The sequence below is a fragment of the Delphinapterus leucas genome, chromosome 2 (assembly GCF_059928025.1).
Source record: "Delphinapterus leucas isolate spDelLeu-1000000601 "Yukka" chromosome 2, BTC_Dleu_Yukka2, whole genome shotgun sequence".
In the NCBI taxonomy this organism is placed as follows: domain Eukaryota; kingdom Metazoa; phylum Chordata; class Mammalia; order Artiodactyla; family Monodontidae; genus Delphinapterus; species Delphinapterus leucas.
In genome coordinates, this window is record NC_143130.1 from 108,111,415 (window position 1) to 108,128,766 (window position 17,352).

General features: G+C 58.8%; 2 protein-coding genes across 7 annotated transcripts; one reads left to right on the forward strand and one right to left on the reverse strand.

Annotated features, from left to right (window-relative positions):
- The first annotated feature begins 2,684 nt into the window (after window positions 1-2,684).
- On the forward strand, window positions 2,685-8,692 carry REC8 (REC8 meiotic recombination protein). Its single transcript, XM_022553649.3, has 19 exons — window positions 2,685-2,793; window positions 2,894-2,962; window positions 3,080-3,222; window positions 3,307-3,382; window positions 3,475-3,595; window positions 4,917-4,992; window positions 5,351-5,430; window positions 5,669-5,762; window positions 5,887-5,959; window positions 6,038-6,129; window positions 6,296-6,345; window positions 6,637-6,777; window positions 7,080-7,146; window positions 7,250-7,416; window positions 7,597-7,645; window positions 7,884-7,950; window positions 8,038-8,163; window positions 8,235-8,341; window positions 8,453-8,692. Exons 1-19 carry the CDS (start codon window positions 2,738-2,740, stop codon window positions 8,542-8,544), a joined length of 1,746 nt encoding a protein of 581 aa, XP_022409357.1. The 5' UTR covers window positions 2,685-2,737; the 3' UTR covers window positions 8,545-8,692.
- On the reverse strand, window positions 8,678-17,346 carry IPO4 (importin 4). Of its 6 annotated transcripts, none has more exons than XM_089907486.1 (30): window positions 17,035-17,346; window positions 16,868-16,954; window positions 16,660-16,739; window positions 16,542-16,583; window positions 15,979-16,108; window positions 15,714-15,890; window positions 15,395-15,460; window positions 15,188-15,289; window positions 15,018-15,101; window positions 14,600-14,764; window positions 14,446-14,499; window positions 14,178-14,287; window positions 13,780-13,888; window positions 13,490-13,619; window positions 13,187-13,300; window positions 12,970-13,083; window positions 12,616-12,736; window positions 12,374-12,485; window positions 12,150-12,265; window positions 11,963-12,040; window positions 11,829-11,886; window positions 11,625-11,730; window positions 11,330-11,523; window positions 11,137-11,178; window positions 10,646-10,771; window positions 10,331-10,539; window positions 10,091-10,223; window positions 9,906-10,010; window positions 9,153-9,212; window positions 8,678-9,016 (listed from the first exon to the last, which is right to left on the reverse strand). In XM_089907486.1, exons 1-30 carry the CDS (start codon window positions 17,101-17,103, stop codon window positions 8,837-8,839), a joined length of 3,273 nt encoding a protein of 1,090 aa, XP_089763612.1. In that variant the 5' UTR covers window positions 17,104-17,346; the 3' UTR covers window positions 8,678-8,836. The 6 variants fall into 6 exon arrangements, 5 of the variants coding, with proteins under 5 accessions (XP_089763612.1, XP_022409348.1, XP_022409349.1 ...); XM_022553640.3 differs by having other exon boundaries at window positions 15,711-15,890; XM_022553641.3 differs by having other exon boundaries at window positions 9,143-9,212; window positions 15,711-15,890.
- Between the last annotated feature and the right edge of the window lie 6 nt (window positions 17,347-17,352).

Genomic DNA, 17,352 nt, shown 5'->3' on the forward strand with positions numbered 1-17,352 from the left:
GCTTCCACATCTTGCCTGTTGCAAATAATGCTGCTATGAACATTGGGGTGCACATGTCTTTTCAAATTAGAGTTTTCGTCTTTTCCAGATATATGCCCAGGAGCAGGATTGCTGGATCATAGGTAGCTCTATTTTTAGTTAGTTTTTTTAATTTATTTTTGGCTGCGTTGGGTCTTCCGTGCTGCGCGCGGGCTTTCTCTAGTTGTGGTGAGTGGGGGCTACTCTTCGTTGTGGTGTGCGGGCTTCTCATTGCGGTGGCTTCTCTTGTTGTGGAGCACGGACTCTAGGCGCACGGGCTTCAGTAGTTGTGGCTCACGGGCTCTAGAGTGCAAGCTCAGTAGTTGTGGCGCACAACTTAGTTGTTCTGTGGCATGTGGCTTAGTTGTTCTGTGGGGCTTAGTTGTTCTGAGGCATGTGGGATCTTCCTGGACCAGGGATCAAACCTGTGTCCCCTGCATTGGCAGGCGGATTCTTAACCACTGAGCCAGCAGGGAAGTCCCTATTTTTAGCTTTTTAAGGAACCTTCATACTTTTTTCCATTATGGCTATGCCAATTTACATTCCCACCAACAGTGTAGGAGGGTTCCCTTTTCTCTACACCCTCTCCAGCATTTATTGTTTGTAGACTTTTTAATCATGGCCATTCTGATTGAAGTGAGGTGATACCTTATTGTATTAATAGTTTGGGGAGACTTCCCTGGTGATCCAGTGGGTAGGACTCCATGCTCCCAATGCAGGGAGCCCGGGTTCGATCCCTGGTCAGGGAACTAGATCCCACATGCATGCCTCAACTAAGAGTCCGCATGCCACAACTAAGAAGTATGCATGCCTCAACTAAGAAGTCTGCATGCTGCAACTAAGAGATTCTGCATGCAGCCAAAGTAAATAAATATTTTTAAATAAAGTAAAATAAATAGTTTTGACTTGCATTTCTCTAATAATCAGCGATGTTGAGCATCTTTTCATGTGCCTGTGAGAGCCATCAGTATGTCTTCTTTGGAGAAACGACTATTTAGGTCTTCTGCCCATTTTTTGATTGGGTTTTTTTTTTTTTTTTGATATTGCGTTGTATGTGCCGTTTGTATATTTTGGAAATTAAGCCTGTGCCGGTCGCATCGTTTGCAAATATTTTCTCCCATTCGGTAGGTTTTTTCCTTTTGTTTATGGTTTCCTTTGCTGTGCAAAAGCTTCTAAGTTTGATTAGGTCCCATTTGTTAATTTTTGGCTTTATTTCTTTTGCCTTGGGAGACTGATCTAAGAAAATATCGCTGCAGTCTATGTCTGAGAATGTTTTGCCTAGTTCTCTTCCAGGAGTTTTATGGTGTCATGTCTTATTTAAGTCTTTAAGCCATTTTGAATTTATTTTTGTGTATGGTGTGAAGAGCTGAGTCTTAATAAAGAGGCACAAGCATGCCCTGGAGTCAAGACTGGGAAGGATATTCTAGGCCAAAGAAATGACTGTGCGAAGGCAGGAGGCATGGGGAATGGGATATTTGTAACTACAGCCATACAACTTATATTACACAAAGAATTTTTGAGACAAAACAGCTTTTGTACGCCGAGAAGTATGCCCTGCATCCAGCAAAACTGAAGTCTCAGCCAGGAAAACATTCACAACAGCCAGGTGAGGAATGCCACAACCTAAACTGTTCAGATTTAGGAAATGACCCGGCCCGTGCCCTCGCTGCTTCCTGTGAGGTCTTTCTTCCCCCAACGACCTGGGGCGGCTCCAAGGCCACCTCATACCCGTTTCTACCTCCCTAGCTCACCATAGGCCCTAGGCTGGGAACAAAGGCGGACCAACCAATTGCTACTCGGTGGGATTTGGGGGAAAAGGCAAGGTCTAACCGCAGGTCAGGCGCCCCAAACAGGGCGTAGCGGTTGCCCTTGGCATGCTGCAACCTCCCCGGTAGTTGAAGCACCCTTGTTACCAGGCTCGCTGCGGGCGAGGCTGGGGTCTGCTCCCCGCTCATTGGTCCGCAGAGAAGCACCTCTGAGGAACCCCTGTTGCCCAGGCGAGGACGAGAGCCCATTGGTCGGGACACCTCACAATGCCCCCCCCCGCCCCCCACCCCCCACTCCCTCGCGTGCAGGGTTCTTCCCATTGGTTCGCTGCCTGCCTAGGGAGCCCCCTGTGGCCTCCAACCAGGCAGCCTACTTGGCGCCCTGCAGCCAGTGCCCCCAAGCTGACCCTGTTCCCCATTGGCTGCTTTGGGGGCCGCCGCCATCTAATGAGGAGGGAGGCGCAGAGCACCAGAGCACGCGCTCCCTGCGGCGGGTTCTATCCCTGCAGCCGCGGGACCGGGCAGGGGCCGAAGCTGTGCAAAGGCCGAGAGGCCGGCTTCTCTGCGGAGGACACCCGTTCTCCCTCCGGACCTGGTCTGGGTCGCAGCTCGGGCTTCCCGTCGCGGAGCTGTGCATCTCCAATCTGGAACCCAACCCGCGAGGCTCCAGTAAGTACGAAGCACCCACGCAGCGTGCGAACCGGCTCAGGGCGGACGGAGAGAGTGTCCCTGCTCCTGTGTATCCAGTGTGCGTCTCCATTTACTTATCCCCTTAATCGTTTATCCACCCATCGTTTATCAGTTCGTTTATTTGGCATTCTGGGTGCACTTGCTGCGCCGCTTGTCCACATCCTTCTCTCCGACGGGTGTTGGGAAATCCTGTGCCCTGAAGAATTCGGACTGAGATCCGAACGGAAGAGTGGTGTAGACGAGGGTGCAACCCCGGAGGGACCATGTTCTACTATCCCAGCGTGCTTCAGCGCCACACGGGCTGCTTCGCCACCATCTGGTAAGGGAGGGCTGAGCCAGGGTGGGCGCACCGGGAGGGGCGCCCAGGGATCCCAGCCTGAGGGCTTCTCCTCCATCCTCACACCTCGTCCTTCTTCCAGGCTGGCGGCAACGCGCGGCACCCGGTTGGTGAAGCGTGAATACCTGAAGGTGAACGTGGTGAAGACCTGGTAAGGCCCAGAAAAGAAAAGAGGGGCCTGGGGCCATTGTGGGTTAGGGGATGGATTACGCTGGGCTGTGGGGCTGGTCTTTGGCGCAGCGGTGATCAGGGTGCATCGTTCCCCCAGCGAGGAAATCCTCAATTACGTGCTGGTACGAGTGCAGCCCCCGCTGCCAGGCCTGCCGCGGCCCCGCTTCTCCCTTTATCTCTCAGCCCAGCTCCAGATCGGCGTCATTCGGGTCTACTCTCAACAATGCCAGTACCTTGTAGGTAAGGCTAGAAGGCTCTGAGGTGGGGCAGAGCTGAGCGGTCCTCCCATGGGCTGGCACCCTATCTTGTCCTCTCTGCCCGCAGAGGACATCCAGCACATCCTGGAGCGCCTGCACCGGGCCCAGCTGCGGATCCGCATTGATATGGTGGAGACTGACCTGTGAGTGTGTCCCTGGGACTGGGACCACCCAGTCTTTGGAAGGGAACCTCCCTGCTTGGCCTCAGTCCTTGACAGCCCCCATTCTCCCTCAGACCCAGCCTGCTGCTGCCTAATCACCTGGTCAGGATGGAGGCTCTGGAAGATGCTCCAGACCCCTTTTTTGGGATGATGTCTGTGGAACCCATACTGCCCAGTCCCTTCAAAATCCCTCAGGTAGGTCTCATTCCCCCTGGACACCTCAGACTGATGAGTTGCCAGTCTGACACTTGGGTGGGGGTGGGATGGGGAGCCTGCTACAGCTCTGCCCCACAGAAGTCATTGCAGTGCAATTGCCATGGTGGACCCATCCAGGCAAGTCTGCTGCACTTACCTATTCAGGACCAACCTAGAGGCAGCTCTTGTCTCCACACCATTCCAAGAGCCAAGCCCGCAATCCACGCTCTCAGTGTCCCTCGGCACTGGGTTTCCCATGTCCTTGTCCATCCATTCCTAACACCCCTACAGCTTAGACAGTGTTACTTCCTTCCTTCCAAGACACCTCTAGGGCTTCCCTGGTGGCACAGTGGTTGAGAGTCTGCCTGCCGATGCAGGGGACCACGGGTTCGTGCCCCGGTCCAGGAAGATCCCACGTGCCGCGGAGCGGCTGGGCCCGTGAGCCATGGCTGCTGAGCCTGCCCATCTGGAGCCTGTGCTCCGCAACGGGAGAGGCCACAACAGTGAGAGGCCCGCGTACCGAAAAAAAAAAAAAAAAAAAAAGACACCTCCAGTGGCTCCCCGCTGCCAACAGAATACTAGCATTTAAGGCTCTCCGTACCCTGGTCCAGAGGTAGCCATCCCTAGACATCTCTCAGCACATCCCCTGGGCATCTTTGGCTCCCAAACACCAGCCTGGCCCCTATGCCCCAAAGATGCCACATTTACTTCTTTACTTTTTCCCTAGGCCATAATGGTCACCCCCCCCCATTCTCTTACAGACATCGCTCAATTTCTACACTTTTCTATCAAGTCTTTATACGACTCCCAGGCAGAACCAGATGTTCTAGAACTCAGCACATCACTAGGGCCTTGTTTATCCTTTGTGTTGACTCTTTCTTTTTAAATTAATTTATTTTTTTTTCAAAACAAACAACTTTTATTGAAGTGTAGTTGATTTACAGTGTTGTGCTAGTTTCAGGTGTACAGCATCCTTTGGCTGGCTCTTGCTGGGGTCGTATACAAACTCGTCTCCCCACTAGACCATAGAGTCCTTAAGATCAAGAATCTTTTCTGTTCCCGCTGTCCCCAACACTTGACATAAGGCTGCAGTACTTCTTTCACAGACAAATGAGCACAGTCTAGGCGATTGGGTGGGGGCGGGGACGGGAGGAAAGGAAACCGGATGGTGAGTGGGTTCACTGCATGCTGCTGTCAGTGCCACAGGATTAGGCATAAAGGGCTACCACTGTCCAGTCCATTGTCTGAATAAGGTTGTGAAAGTGGGGAAGCAGGGCGCTGAAGCTGAACCCTATCTTTTGTCCCCAATCCCTCCCCAAAGATTCAACACCTCCTAGAGGCTGTGACCCCAGAGAGAGTTCTTGAAGAGATCCCTCCTGAAGTTCCTATAGAGCCAGGTGAGCAGAGAGAGCCTTCTCTTTGGTGAGAGGTAGAGGAACGTCTAAGAGCTGAAGAAATCACTGTCTTTGAGCTTCTTTCAGGAGCGAGGCCCTGTGAGGGGCACTGTATGTGTATAATGTCGTTACTGCTCACAAGAGTCCTATGAGATCAGAATTATTATCCCCAGTTTACAGATGAGGAAAGTGAAGCCCATAGCGGTTAAGCGATGTGTCCTGGGTCAGCTTGCCAGTGACTGGCCGGGGCCTGACTAGAACCCAGGTGGACTTGACTCCAGAGTCCGTGCTTTTGCCTTACCACATGGGTGGGGGGACTTGGAAAGGAACACCGGGCTGGTGTGACTTCCCTCCCCTCCAGAAAGGATTCTGGTCACTGCACCGTCTCCCGAGGCCATCACGCTCCTGGAGGTGGAGCCCATACGTATGCTAAAGATTGAGGTGAGCTGACCCCCTGCACACGGAGCCTGAGGCCCGAGTCCTGCTTCTGCTGGCCCAGCCCCCCTGCATCTGCTTCCTTCTGCCCCCAGAGTCCTGCCTTCTCCACCTCCGTTTCCCCACCACTGCCCCCAGCGCCGGAGCACCCACGGGCTTCCTCGGTCTGGCCCAGCCCTGTGGCATGTCTCTCAGACAGAAATGGAATTGAGTCCCCTCACCTTGGTTCTCCCTCTCCTGACAGGGTGAACGGGACCTCCCAGAGATCAGCCGCCGAGACTTGGACCTGCTGATCGCAGAGGAGGAGGAAGCCATCTTGTTAGAGGAACGTCGGCTAGGCAGGTCCATGTGGCCGCGTAGGGCCCGCCCGGTGCTGGACGGTCAGGCCTCCGGCACGGGCAGTCTGGGGTGGGCAGTGTTCCCATCTCTTCTGTGTTCTGAGCCCTGACCTTCTCTTCACAGAGTACGAAGAGGAGCTCCGGGTCCCAGAGAGGGAGATCACAGTCCCCCCGCCCTCACCTCTAGCTCTTGCAGAGTAAGGGCAGGAACCCCTGGGCCAGGTAGGGGTCATTGCTGGGAGGGTATCTTCATTCTCTTGCCCATTTCCCCTCAGGGTGGAGGAGGCTGCAGAGCCACTTCCGGGTCGGGTCCTGGCCCCCGAGGAGCTGAAGCCACCAGGCTGGGAGCCCGAGGCCCTACTTCCTGGTGAGTACTTGCCATGCCAGGGTCCTTCCCGGGGGTCCCTGTACAGCTGCTGCAGACAGTGGCCCCGTATTCTAACTTGCTGAAGGGAGGACCTCTAGCATCTCGCCTGGGTGGCTTTGAGGACAAAGGGTGTGGGGCAGAGCTGGGACCTCGAGTGTTTTTGCAGAGGTGACCCCCCCGCTGGAGCTGCGTCTGCCAGCCCCACTCAGCCCAGAGGTGAGTAATGCTCCTCCAAGCCGCCTCCTTTTCGCCCTCCTCTGCCAGAACTGCTCACCCATTTTCAGTTTCCCCAAGCCAAAGGCCACTGCTAGCTTCCACAGGCCTTTGAGCAAATTAGTAAAAGGTGCCACCCCATTTTATCGGGATGGGCACCCCATACAGGGTGGGAGCTGCACCCTCTCCCAGGGCACCGCTAGGGACGGCAGGTTGGGGCATGTCTGCAGTCCACGAGGACCACAGGGAAAGGAGTAACGGGTAGCCTTGCTCCCACCTCCCCTCCCCCCTCAGCGGAGGAGGCCCCCAGTCTCCCCACCTCCCAGACCACCTGCCCGCCGCCGCCGCCGCTTATTATTCTGGGACCGGGAGACCCAGATACCCCGGAAGGAATTCCTGGAACAAATGCAAACCAGAGCCCACTGCCGGGAGTGTGTGAGTACAGCCCAGGCTCTGGAGGGATGGAGGGAAGCAGGTGCACGTTGGGTCTCCTAAACTCCCGGGGGGGGGGGGCACGAGAACAGTCCCCGAAGTGCACATGTTGGGGGTTTGCCCACATACCACTTCATTACCCCATCTAGCACATCCAAGGGCATCAGTTGAAAGTCCTTTTAGCAACGAGCAGAGAATGAGCCTGAAAGAGCTAGAAGGCCAGAGGCCCTGGAACAAGGCACTGCAGGTGGGTAAGGAGCAGTGGCTCCTTCCTAACCAGCCTTCTGGCCTTTCCCACCACACAGCCAATGGTGCAGCCTCCTGAGAGGATGATCACGAGCCCTGCAGAGCTGTTCCGAACCCCGACTCACTGTGAGGAATGGTGGGAGCTGGTGTGTGGGATCCTCTGAACCCCTGTCCCTCACTCCTGGTGTTCCTCACGCCTCAAACCCTCTCCCTGCTGCCCTGTTGTCAGCTGGCCGGCTACCCCAAGAACTGCTGGCTTTCTGGACCCGCTGTGCCCAGCCACTCCCGCTAGCACTCAGGAGAAGGCCGCCCCTGGAGCCTGAGGAAGAGGAAGCTGAGAGGGAGGCGGCAGCTGAGGAGGAAAGGAGAAAGGCTGAAACTCCAAGCGATATCGAGGTAACGGCACCCTCACTCCTTCCTGCTTTGCCTGAGCTCCAACAGCCTGCTTTTTTCTGCCCACGTGAGCCATGGGCACCAGGTCCCAGCCAGGCTGGTTCAGGGCTAGACCTGCTTCACCCCTGCCCCCGGTGCTTCTGTGATGGCTCGGGGTCTTAGTTCTCCTCCTCTCATCTCCAGGTCCTGAGGGAGGCCCTGGAGCCCAGTGGGCCCCTCATGCTGCCTTCAGGTAAGTATCTGGAAAAGGGACGGTGGAGACCACCACCCTGACCACTGTCCCAGGAAACTGGTGCTCCACTTAACATAAAGAAGCACAGACTGAGTCTCTTCAGTCCCCTCCCCCCACCCCCTGGGTACTTTTAACAAGTCACTGCCAGCTCTGGCACCCAGGTGGACCAAGTGGCCCCCAAATCCCAACTGCTCAGATGCAAACAAACCCACTCAGGACCTTCCCCTCCCCCTGACAGAGATCTCCCTAGAAGCGGCCGAGGAGGAGAAGACCCGCATCAGCCTCGTCCCCCCGGAAGAACGGTGGTAAGCGGCAGCCCCGGCTAGGATGGCTGTGCCCCTCGTCACTGTCACAGCTGCCACCTTCCCTGCTCCACTCCCGTGTTCTCCTAGGGCCTGGGCTGAGGAGCCAGAAGCCCCTGCATTGCCCGTGGTGCCTGAGCTCCCTGAGGTGCCTGTGGAGATGCCTGTGGAGCTGCCCCCAGAGCCTGAGCCGCTCTCGCTGGAGGCTGTGCACAGGTACCAGGAAGGGCATGCCTCCGTGGGTGGCCTGGGCCGCAGCCTCAGCTCACAGTTCTTGACCCCCACAGGGCAGTGGCACGGGAGCTGCAGGCCAAGAGGGAGCCTGACTTCAGCAGCCTGGTGCCACCTCTCAGTCCCCGTAAGGTGGCCGCCCGGGTCTTCTACCTGCTCCTGGGTGAGTGAGGAATGTGTGTGCCTGTGTGGGGGGTGGGGAGTGGACACACAGGCCAGCGGCTGCTGTAGGGACCCTCTCCTCTGACCAGCCCTCTCCTCCCCTCTTGACCAGTGCTTGCTGCACAGCAGATCCTTCGTGTGAAACAAGAGGAGCCATATGGGCGCCTCCTGATCCAGCCAGGGCCCCGATTCCACTGCGGTTAGAGCCAATTTACAAAGCTGCCAGGGAACCAGCTATGGTAAACAGTGTCCTGCCTCACTTCTGAACACGGATCTCTATCCTTCCTGCTCCCAGCGCTACTGTTCAAGAAGAAAATAAACTGCCTTTATTACAAGATGGTGTCATGACTCCGTTTGTATTGTCCCAGCACGACAGACCCAGCCCTAGCGGACACCCCGGTAAGGCAGCAAGTAGGGCTGAGACTCCAAGTCGTTATGAGGCCCAGGCCCAGAATCTTTGGTAAGGCGTGAGCTGCAACTGGGCAGAGAGCTGGTCTCAGGCGTGGGCAGGCTCTGTTCTCTCTGGCCCGGCTGCAGCCCGCAGTCTAGGTGAGGCCCAGGATGGCCTGGAGCTCCTGGGCCTTGTTGCCAGGCAGGGAGCCCAGTGCTGAACGGAAGCTGTCAGCGTGCTGTTTGGCCAAGAACGTGAGCAGCAGCAGCAGCGACGCCTTGGTGTCTGGGTGGAGAGTGAAGGGGGAGGAGTCTGGGGAGGGCTGCCCCAGGCCCCCTGAGCTGCCCCAGGCCCCCTGAGCCCTGCTGCTCCCCACCTCCCCCCAGCCCTGCCCACAACCGCCACCGTCACCTGGTGGGACCTTGTTCTCGGCCAGGATGAGGCTGCAAATGCGCAGGAGCTCTGGAGCCACATCTACAACCTGTGGGGAAAGAAGGGCTGACTCGGGCAGAAGCGCCCCTGGGCCCCAGCACTGGGGTGGGTGGCAGGAGCCCCGGAGAGGCAGTCTCCCACCTGGGCTGTTGAGCAGCATCGCTCTAACAACCGTGAAGCGTGGGAAGAGCCCTGAAACAGGGCGGGAGTGATGTGTTCTGTTTGATTTTCGGAGAGCATGAGACTGTGACCAAAGGTATTTGAAATCACGGCCTAAAGACCAAAAGAAGCCCAGACACTCACGAGCTCCACCCCCAGTAGTCTGCGAAGATGCAAGACAAAGGTGATGGACACAAGAGCACTGGGACAAGCGCTCCCAAAGCTAGCCACTTGCTGCAGACAAATCTCATTCAGAAAGCAGAGCTGCTCTGACTGGAAAGGATGGTGGGGTGGCCCAAAGGGCCCAGGCTCCATGGAGCACAGTCTCAAAGAGCCTGCTCTAGGAAATCAGCCTAGGAAAGCTGCGACTTCTGGCTCAGACCAGAGGGTGGAAATGAAACCTCCCTGAGGAAAAATGCTTAACGGTGAGAGGAAGCCCCTCCTCCCCGCTTAAAGGCCTTGGCTGCCAATCCTTGCACAGCAACAGGAAAGCCCAGAAGAGCAGCTTAAACTGATGCCAACCCTGCCTATCAATGAGACTGGAGCATCAAGCCCCCTCTAAGGGTCCCACCATCGCGGTTACCTGGTCAGGGCTGCTCTGGTACAGGAAGCTGAAGAGGTGCCCTAAGGTGACCCACTCCTCCAAATCCTCCTTCAGTGGCAGGGCGTGCAGCAGGGCAGCCAGCACCTGGACACACAGAAGACTCTGGCCTCCTGCCCTGCACCCTCCTCAGCTCCCTGGCCCTGCCTGACGCCCCCACCCCTCACCTGGGGCTCTGGTTTCCTCGTGGGACTGGCCATCAGCAGGCGGGCGAGTGCCCCACAGACGTTGTCATGGACACGATCATGGCGCTCCCTCGCCAGGAGGGGCAGCAGGAGCCCCAGCAGCTTGGGGAAGTGTCTGGTCCACAGTCAAGGAACAGGCACACGGGGAGACTGCTCCCATCCCGAACCCCAGGGGACACCCTCCCAACCCCATCTGGGCCCCCTCCTGCAAGCCGAGGATACTCCTGGGCAGGGCGACCCCCGTGCTCCGCCAGCACGCCCAGCCCAAAGACGGCATTGCTCCGCACCTCGGGGTCCGCCTCCCGGGCAGTGCTCAACAGCACGGGGAGCAGCCGGGACACAAACTGGGCCGAGGCGGCACCCAGGCCCTGAATGGACTCCGCCAGCGTCCCCACCGCAAAGGACTTCTCTGCCACTGTGCAGCCCTGTTTCTGGTGGGGTGAGGAGTGCGAGTCAGCCTGGGACTGGGACCAAGTGGGGAACTGAGCACGGGGCACAGGCGGAACGGGGCTCGAAGCCAGAGGACAGAGCACTCACCGTCTTGCAGAGCAATAATGGCAGGAAGCCGGCAAAGAAGGGGGCAAAGGCATCGCCCCCGGCCGCAGCGGCCAGGGCAGGGATGGCCTCGCCAGCATGCTCCAGCAACATGGCGTCGTATTCAGCCTGCAGGGCCAGGTCAGAAACTGGGGGCGCCTCCCACCGCACTCCTCCACGGCTGCAGGTGGTCTCCCTGAGGGCTGCCCTCGGTTGACGGGACTGGCCCCTTCCAGGCTGGGTTTGTTTGTAGCCCAGCTTTCCCTCCTGGTCCTCCTACTCCCACTATCAATCCAAGCCTGCCCCGAATCCCCACCCCCAGGAAGCCTTCCTTGAACACCCACTGCCTTAGCGGGAGTTGGGTTGGTTGTTCCGAGCCACTACCAATCTTTTAGCAAGCCCCGTACCCCCAGGCCAAGCCAAGCACACTGTCCACCCCGCCCCGTGGAGACCAACTGGGCTGCCTGGTCCCAGTTTGCACCCGTAGCTCTTACCTGGTCCTCATCCTCCTCCTGGTCGGCGTCCTGACAAGCTGTCTGCAGGAAGAGGGCGCTCAGCTCAGTCTGGGCTCTCCTGCCCCTTCTCTCTTCCGTGGGTGGAAGGAGGGGGAAGCTGGACTGGTAGCCCCCGGCTAGCCCCACCCAAGGCTGGGCCACCTCCTCACCCTGCAGCCCGCTGGCCCCTCACCTTCCTCTGCAGCACACCCTTGAGTGCGTGGCAGATCTCAGCAAGCCGCCCAGGGGGCTGCAACGCCAAGCTCCCAGAGCCACGCAACACCGCCGTCAGGGCCGCCAGCACGGCCATCACCACCTGGCGCTCCCGCTCCTCGTTCACTGCCCGCACGTAGGATGGCACCACCCGGGCCAGGGCGGCCTGCAGGGCTGGGGACATGATTGGCTGAAGCCTTGGTCAGCCCCTGCGCCCTCCCCACCCACCCCCTGCTTCCAGAGGCCCCAGCCGGGCGCTGGCCTCGCCTTCTCACCAGCAGTGTTGGGTTCCGAGGGGCAGCTTTGACAGGCTTTGTGCAGCGCACAGCAAAATTGACCCAGGGCCTCATGGGCTGCCTTCCGCACGCTCAGGTGAGGGCACTGCGGCACGAGGAGGGGCAGGACGTGTGTGCTGCATGCAGGGCCGTCACAGCTCCTAGCCCCCAGCCCCCACCCGCCCCGCCCCCCGCCCCACTCACCTCCAGCAGTGTGAACACTTCTCCAAAGACAGTCTCCATGTAGGGAAGGAAGGCCACACTGTGGACAGACACGCCGCCATGGGGAAGGGGCTCCCAGGAGAGGTCCCCTGTGCCGAGGAGAGGCCGATGCTCACCTGGCATTCACAGAGATCTCCCCCAGCGCGGCACAGGCGTCTTCCTTCTCATCGAAGAAGGAGTTTTCCACGCTGTACCTAGAGTAAGGTGGGGAGGCAGCAGCAATCAGGCACCAGTAGAAGCAGAGCTGGCCCTGGGCCCTTGTCCAAGCCAGGATCCCCCAGACCAGAACGGCAGCCTCCGCACCCTGAGACCTCTGAGTCCTCCTCCTCTTCCAAGTCCTCCTCCACAAGCTCCTCCTCTTCCTCCCCACCGCGCTCGTCGTCAAACAGAAGGAAGGTGCTGCTTCCAGTGCACTGAGGCTGGAATGGGGAGGCACAGCAGGGACTTTGGCTCAGCTGGGCCCAGGAGAGAGATCCCATCCCAGGCCTGGCCGTCCCCACCTGGCCCAGCCCACCCTGTCTGCTCACCACAATGCCCTGGGTGGAACGCAATGACAACAGCATGAGTGTGGTGATTCGTGGCAGGTGGGGAGCGAGGCTCTCACCCATCAGCCCCGATAAGGCTGCAAACAGGCTGTACCTGGCGGAGACAGGCGAAAGCTGTATAGTCCTACCTGCTGTAGCCAGACAGGATGGGGGAGCCCGGGGAACCCACGGTCCAGAACCAGAGGCCTGGGGTCTGGGTGGGGGCGGGGTGAGGGCTCACTCACGTGCAGCGCCGCAAGTCAGGGTCGTCTACCTGGTCACACAAGCCCAGCCCCAGCTGGCAGCATTCCTCAGCCAGGGGCCTCATGGGCTCCCCTACTGCTCGCACCAGTACCCCAAGTGTCTCTGCAGAGGCAAGGGCTCGGTTAGCACCAGGATGAGGCACTAGGCCAGAGGTGTGCAGGGCCAAGGCCTGAGGGACCAGAGATAGCTGGGCGGGGGGATGGGGGGGATCCAGATATCCCTTCTACTCCTGGGTACGGTGCGAGCGCAGCTGCCCCGGGGCGATCTCGTGAACGACAGGTGAGCATCGGCCCTTCCCCAGCACTGGGAAGCCGGCCTAGGAGTGCCTCGCTCACCCAGGCTCTGGATCCGCACAGGCTGAAGGTCCTCATGGCCTGTCAACAGGAATTCCCGCAGGTGCTCCATGATGGTGGGGAAGTAGGGCAGCACGGAGGCCTGGGCAGCCGTGGCTGCGGCACGGAAGGGCAGAATCAGAGCTGGAGAGTGAGCAGGGACCACCTGCCACAGGCACCCAGAGTGAACCCATGCTCCCACCTCCTGCCTCCGACTCACCAATGGCCCCCAGGGCGCTCACAGCCAGCTCCTTGGCCCGGGAGCTACTGGGGTTCCTCAGAGGCTGCAGCGTATACTCCATGAGCTCCGTAAGGTAGTGCTGCACTTCAGGCCCTGTGGGAAAGGGCACCCTTCTACCAACCAACCCAGGTCTCCTACCTGCCTCCAGGCCGACCCTCCCTGTGGCCCTGCCACATCCCTCTCCCCACCACGGGCAGTGGTTCGGGGAGCTGCACCTCCTGCCCCCTTCAGCCAAAGCGACAGCCCCATCCCCTCCCTCACACCCGCAAAGGGCATTGCCACCTAGGTTCTCCACGAAGTTCTCCAGGGCATAGCAGGCCTTGGCTAGGTGACGTGTGCACCCAGGAGGCACGGACTTCAGGTAGGCGAGGAGCAGTGGCATCACCTCCCCGGAATAGCTGCGAATGTGGGGCTGGGGGAAGGAGAAAGACAGCCTGAGTCAGCTCAACTGCAAGGCACGCACCTAAGTACTGATGGCAGCAGGGATGCCTGGGGATGGGGCTGAGGGGAAGCTGGTCTCTGGGACAGGTAGGGACTCTGAAACAGTGGCTGCCCACATCGGCCTTGCTGACCTGTAGGTTCTCCGAGAACTGGCCCAGGGCAAAGAGCGCAGCATTGCGCACAACCTGTGACGGATCCTCCAGGCTCCTGCACACGATCTGTAGCAGTGGGGACAGCAGTCTGGATGGGGCGGGACAAGAGGGTGGAGTCTGAGGGGCAGGACCTGAGATCCCTGGGCTGAGCCATTCTGCTGTTTCCCCTGGGAAAACCAAGGCTTTTTGTCACCAGATGGTGAGCACCACCCGCTGACCCTGACAGCTGGGGTATCTTCCAAAGCAGAACACTTGAGTGGGGGAGCAGACACTATTGATGACTAGGCTCAAAGGACAAGCGGGGACCACGACTGCCGTGGGCAGTGTGGTCCTCCTCCCCATGGCCCACCCTCACTCCGAGACAGGGGAACAAATACCTCTGCCTGATGTGGTCCCCGGCTCCATCAGAGAGCACTGCCAGCACGAGGAGCCCAGCCTTGCGCTGGTATGGGCTCTGGCTCTGCAAAGCCTCTTCCAGCATGGGCATCTAGGAGAGCAGATGGCACTCTCCTGAAACCCCAGCACGAGCCTGCCTGTTCCTGCGGCAATAGGCCTTCCACACCTACCAGGGCCCAAACATCCTCAGGCTCGGGAGACTAGGCAAACCCAGGGGTAGGAGCACTGGAAGGACAAAACCACACTTACCAGCAGGGGACAGAGCTTCTCAGGGGGCAAATAGAGTGCCAGCATGTCCACGACCTGGAAAAGGACAGGTAGACTTTGCTGGACTCCATCTCTGCCCCCCAACCTCCCCCAACGACCTAACACCCCTGCCCCCGGCCCCTGTCCCACATCCCACCTGAATGGCAAAGTGCTTGGGCGTCTCCCCCACCAGTCCAACATCCAGCTCTTCCTCCTCTGAATCCTGATCCTCAGGATCCAGCTGACCCAGGGTGGGCTCGGCAGCCATGATGGGGAAAAGGGTGTGCAGCAAGGGTGGTAGGAGGCGATTCTTCAGTAACGCCTTAAACGGGAGAATGGAACAGTGTCCCTGAGAATCTGTTCCCAAGATGGACTCACATTAGAAATTCCAGCCTTCCAGGCCACAGGGGGTCCAGGAGATTCCCAATCTCCCAGCCAAGAGCTGGGCTGAGTCCAGACCCAGCCTGGAACATCTTAGCTATGGTACTTTACATAACCCCAGACAGACAGAAAGCTCCAAGAGTGAGATGGAGAAGAAAATGGAGATGGGGTGATGTGTGTCAGAAGGCACTCACCTTGCTCTTGACTTTGACCAAGAAAGTGAGACAGCAAAGAATACGCACACGTATTGCATCACCTAGGGCCACATTTCTAGCCACCTGCCCAGAGACCAACTCGAATCAGAAACGGGCAAGGAAACTCCCAGCAGAACAAGCAGCAGGGACAGTGCCGACCCCAGTATCACCTCCAGGCAGAATGTGAGGACCTCTGAGAGGTGGGAAGTGATGATGGGCAACTCTGACTCCAGCAATTCATCCAGGGCCTCCAAGGCCTCACAGGCCTTTGCCTGCCAGACAGAGAAGTCACGGGGTTACTATGCTCTTCTTCAGTGGACCAGGCTGAATGCTCCTGCACCCTCCTTCCAACAGAGCCCCTACCCGAACGTCCTCACCTCATCTACAAGGATCAGAGTCTGCACAGCCACGATGAGCTTGGGCACCAACATTCGCACGAGAGGCTGGAGGACACAAGATGAGCTAAATCACAGAAAGCACGATGCAGCCTTATCTCCAGCCCCAGAAGCTAGCAGCTTCCTCGAAGCCTGCACATAGGAGGAGCCTAGGTACAGCCACCCACAGGATCCCCTTTCAACTGTTAGGCAGGACAAAAAGCAGAGAAAGAATCTTAAGTAGCTCTGCATCCCGCAAGGGTGAGGACACGGAAGCCCGAGGGTAGGGGGCCAGGGAAGGTGAAGGCCCACATCTCACCACATCATCAGTGCCAAGGTAAGGGGCCATGGTGGTCAGAGTGCGCAGGGAATAGAAGAGGAGCCCAGGAGAGCCCACATCACCAAGGGTCTCATTCAGAAGCCGAAGAAGCTCCCGGTGGTGGGGTCGGAAGGCCTCAGGCCGGGAGGTCACCACCACACTTAGCAGCAAAAGCCCCATCTGCCCAGGAAGAGGGGTTGAGAGGGAAAAGCTTACATGGTCTATCCAGCCTCTGGGTCCCTTCCTCCCACCAACCATGTGATAGTACCTCTCTCTCGGGGACGTGGAGGCTGCGGATACTGTGCTGAAGAAGCTGCATGAGCTGAGGCCAGGCCTCCAGGCCTTCTTTTCGAAAAACGGTAGCTGAGAGCTGGGCCAGGCTAAGACTCACAGAATGCCTGCAAACAGGAGAGATTCCCCACCCCCAATCACCCTCCAGTACCCTTCCCTGTACACGATGGCTCTGCCTCCACGGAGTGGCCAGGAGAGAAACCTCCAGGTGTGCGCACAGGGCCTCTGCCAAGTTGGGACACAGAAAACGTCTCAGAGAGACACTAGCACCACAGTAGGCGCGCAGTCTGGTGAGGGTGACCTCACTCATGCTGAATTTCAGTTCTGTTCTTCCGACTCGGCTTTGGCAGACCATCACAGCCCGCGCTCAAGAACTTTCGTCTTTAATACAACTTGAGAGTCGTTCCTCCACCCTTGGTCTAAAACCTAAGTCCCTGCCCCCCAAAAGCCAGCCTGGAGCTGAAAAAGAAAGCAGAAACCCTGAGAAGCTCTCAGCCTAGAGTCAGTTAGGGCCCTGAGAGGAGGCAGATAGGCACTTACTCTGTCTCTCTCTGAAGGACCGTCAGGATCAGAGACTTGATGCTAGAACACAGGTGGCAAGTATTTGGCACCCAAGAACCGCCTCAGGCCGGCCCGCCCCACCCCTGGCCCAACCCACCTCTCTCGTTGCTCGGCCTCCAGCCGTCGCCAGACGGTGCTCAGTCGTCTGCGGGTCAGTACGGCCGCGAACTGGCGGATCTGGGACGAGGAAGCAGGCACGTTAAGGTCCGGGCAGGAAGGTGCTGACCGTGTCGCCGAGGGCAGGAGCTGGGGCTTGACATGTGGCGTACTATAGGAAACTCCGCAGGAAGCGGCAGGAACCTTACCTGAGGGTCGCCCGCCGAGGCCAGCAGTTCGCAGAGCGCGGGCAGGGAGGCGGGGTCCCTAAGAGCGGTCTGGAGTTGCTCGGTGGCCTGGGGAGAGCCTGGGGTCAGAGTTGGGCCGTTCCCGCAACGCCCCCGCTGGCCCTGGCCCGGTCCCACCGGCCCCATACCCGGCGAATGCGCTCGGTGTCCGGCAGCAGCAGCTCCCGGAGGATCTGTTCCAGGCCGGCCAGCTCCATGGCAGCAGGGCAGCCGCCGCTGCTGGGCGGGAGGTGGGGGAGGAACAGCACGTGGAAGCCCCGAAACCCGCTTCCGGCGGAAAGGGCGTTGCTCCCCGCCCCTCCCGTCACCAGGGTGATTCAACTCGCTTCGCGCGGAGCTCGGGCTCCGCCACTTCCGTTGGGCGGAGCGCCGGCTGAGCCGCGGGAACAGGGCCCTGGTAATGAAGGTTCCGCTAGCCGACAGTTCCTCAGCTCCGTGAAGAATTC